Here is a 751-nt window from a genome sequence, read left to right on the forward strand (position 1 = left end):
CTGTGTTATTTTCATCTTAATCTTAAGTTATGAGAGGGTTTGGGCTCTCGTAAGACTGTAAGGTGTATACCGTCACATACGAGTCGAAGCCATTCTACAGGATTCACACTCGGCCTACAACCTAGGATTCCCGGCAAGCCAGGCAAGGCCACGACGGCCAGCGTATATAAGGACCGCCTGGGATCGACTCGGGGTGCTTCATTCTACCAGACGGCCAGGACACCGACCGTGTAAGGATCCAACCCTTACAGTATACAATACATTAGCATTGGCCATTGCTGATGAAATAGCAGGTAATTCACTATTACGTATTAGTATTATTGAAATTAAACTTCTTAAGCATAACAAACCACTATCCAAATGTTTTGATTCGTAAATTGTCGTACGGAGAACGTAAATTAGTGCACGGTAACTTAAGAAGACATTCTAACTTACAGTACCTGCGATACGGGGACTGATGTTAGAAGACGTGAACGACATAAACTCAGCATCATGCGCGCTGCCATTTTGTATGTTCGCTTGTCTGGCTCTGTTGTTATCGTGTGACGTCACTGATGACGATGAAATGATGTCAGACGCATGTTCAGCCTGAGCAGGAGTGTGGGGGAGGGGGGTAGGTGTGTGCGCGTGTGTTGAGGAGGGGTATGTGTGTGCGCGTGTGTTGAGGAGGGGTATGTGTGTGCGCGTGTGTTGAGGAGGGGTATGTGTGTGTGTGCGTGTGTGGGGGAGGAGTATTTGTGTGAGCAGGAAT

The 751-nt window shown here is 47.5% G+C and overlaps 1 protein-coding gene across 1 annotated transcript in view; it reads right to left on the minus strand.

Moving 5' to 3' along the window:
* The window catches only part of LOC106817625 (mitochondrial-processing peptidase subunit beta-like), a 12,572-nt gene extending 12,054 nt beyond the window's left edge, over positions 1-518 (minus strand). Inside the window, exon 1 of the mRNA XM_014822305.1 lies at positions 441-518. Within this exon, the coding sequence (XP_014677791.1) occupies positions 441-506 (66 nt within the window). The 5' untranslated portion in view covers positions 507-518. The remainder of the gene's footprint in view (positions 1-440) is intronic.
* Positions 519-751: the final 233 nt, after the last annotated feature.

The sequence above is a fragment of the Priapulus caudatus genome, unplaced genomic scaffold (genome assembly GCF_000485595.1).
Source record: "Priapulus caudatus unplaced genomic scaffold, Priapulus_caudatus-5.0.1 Scaffold1800, whole genome shotgun sequence".
NCBI classification, from domain to species: Eukaryota; Metazoa; Priapulida; class Priapulimorpha; order Priapulimorphida; family Priapulidae; genus Priapulus; species Priapulus caudatus.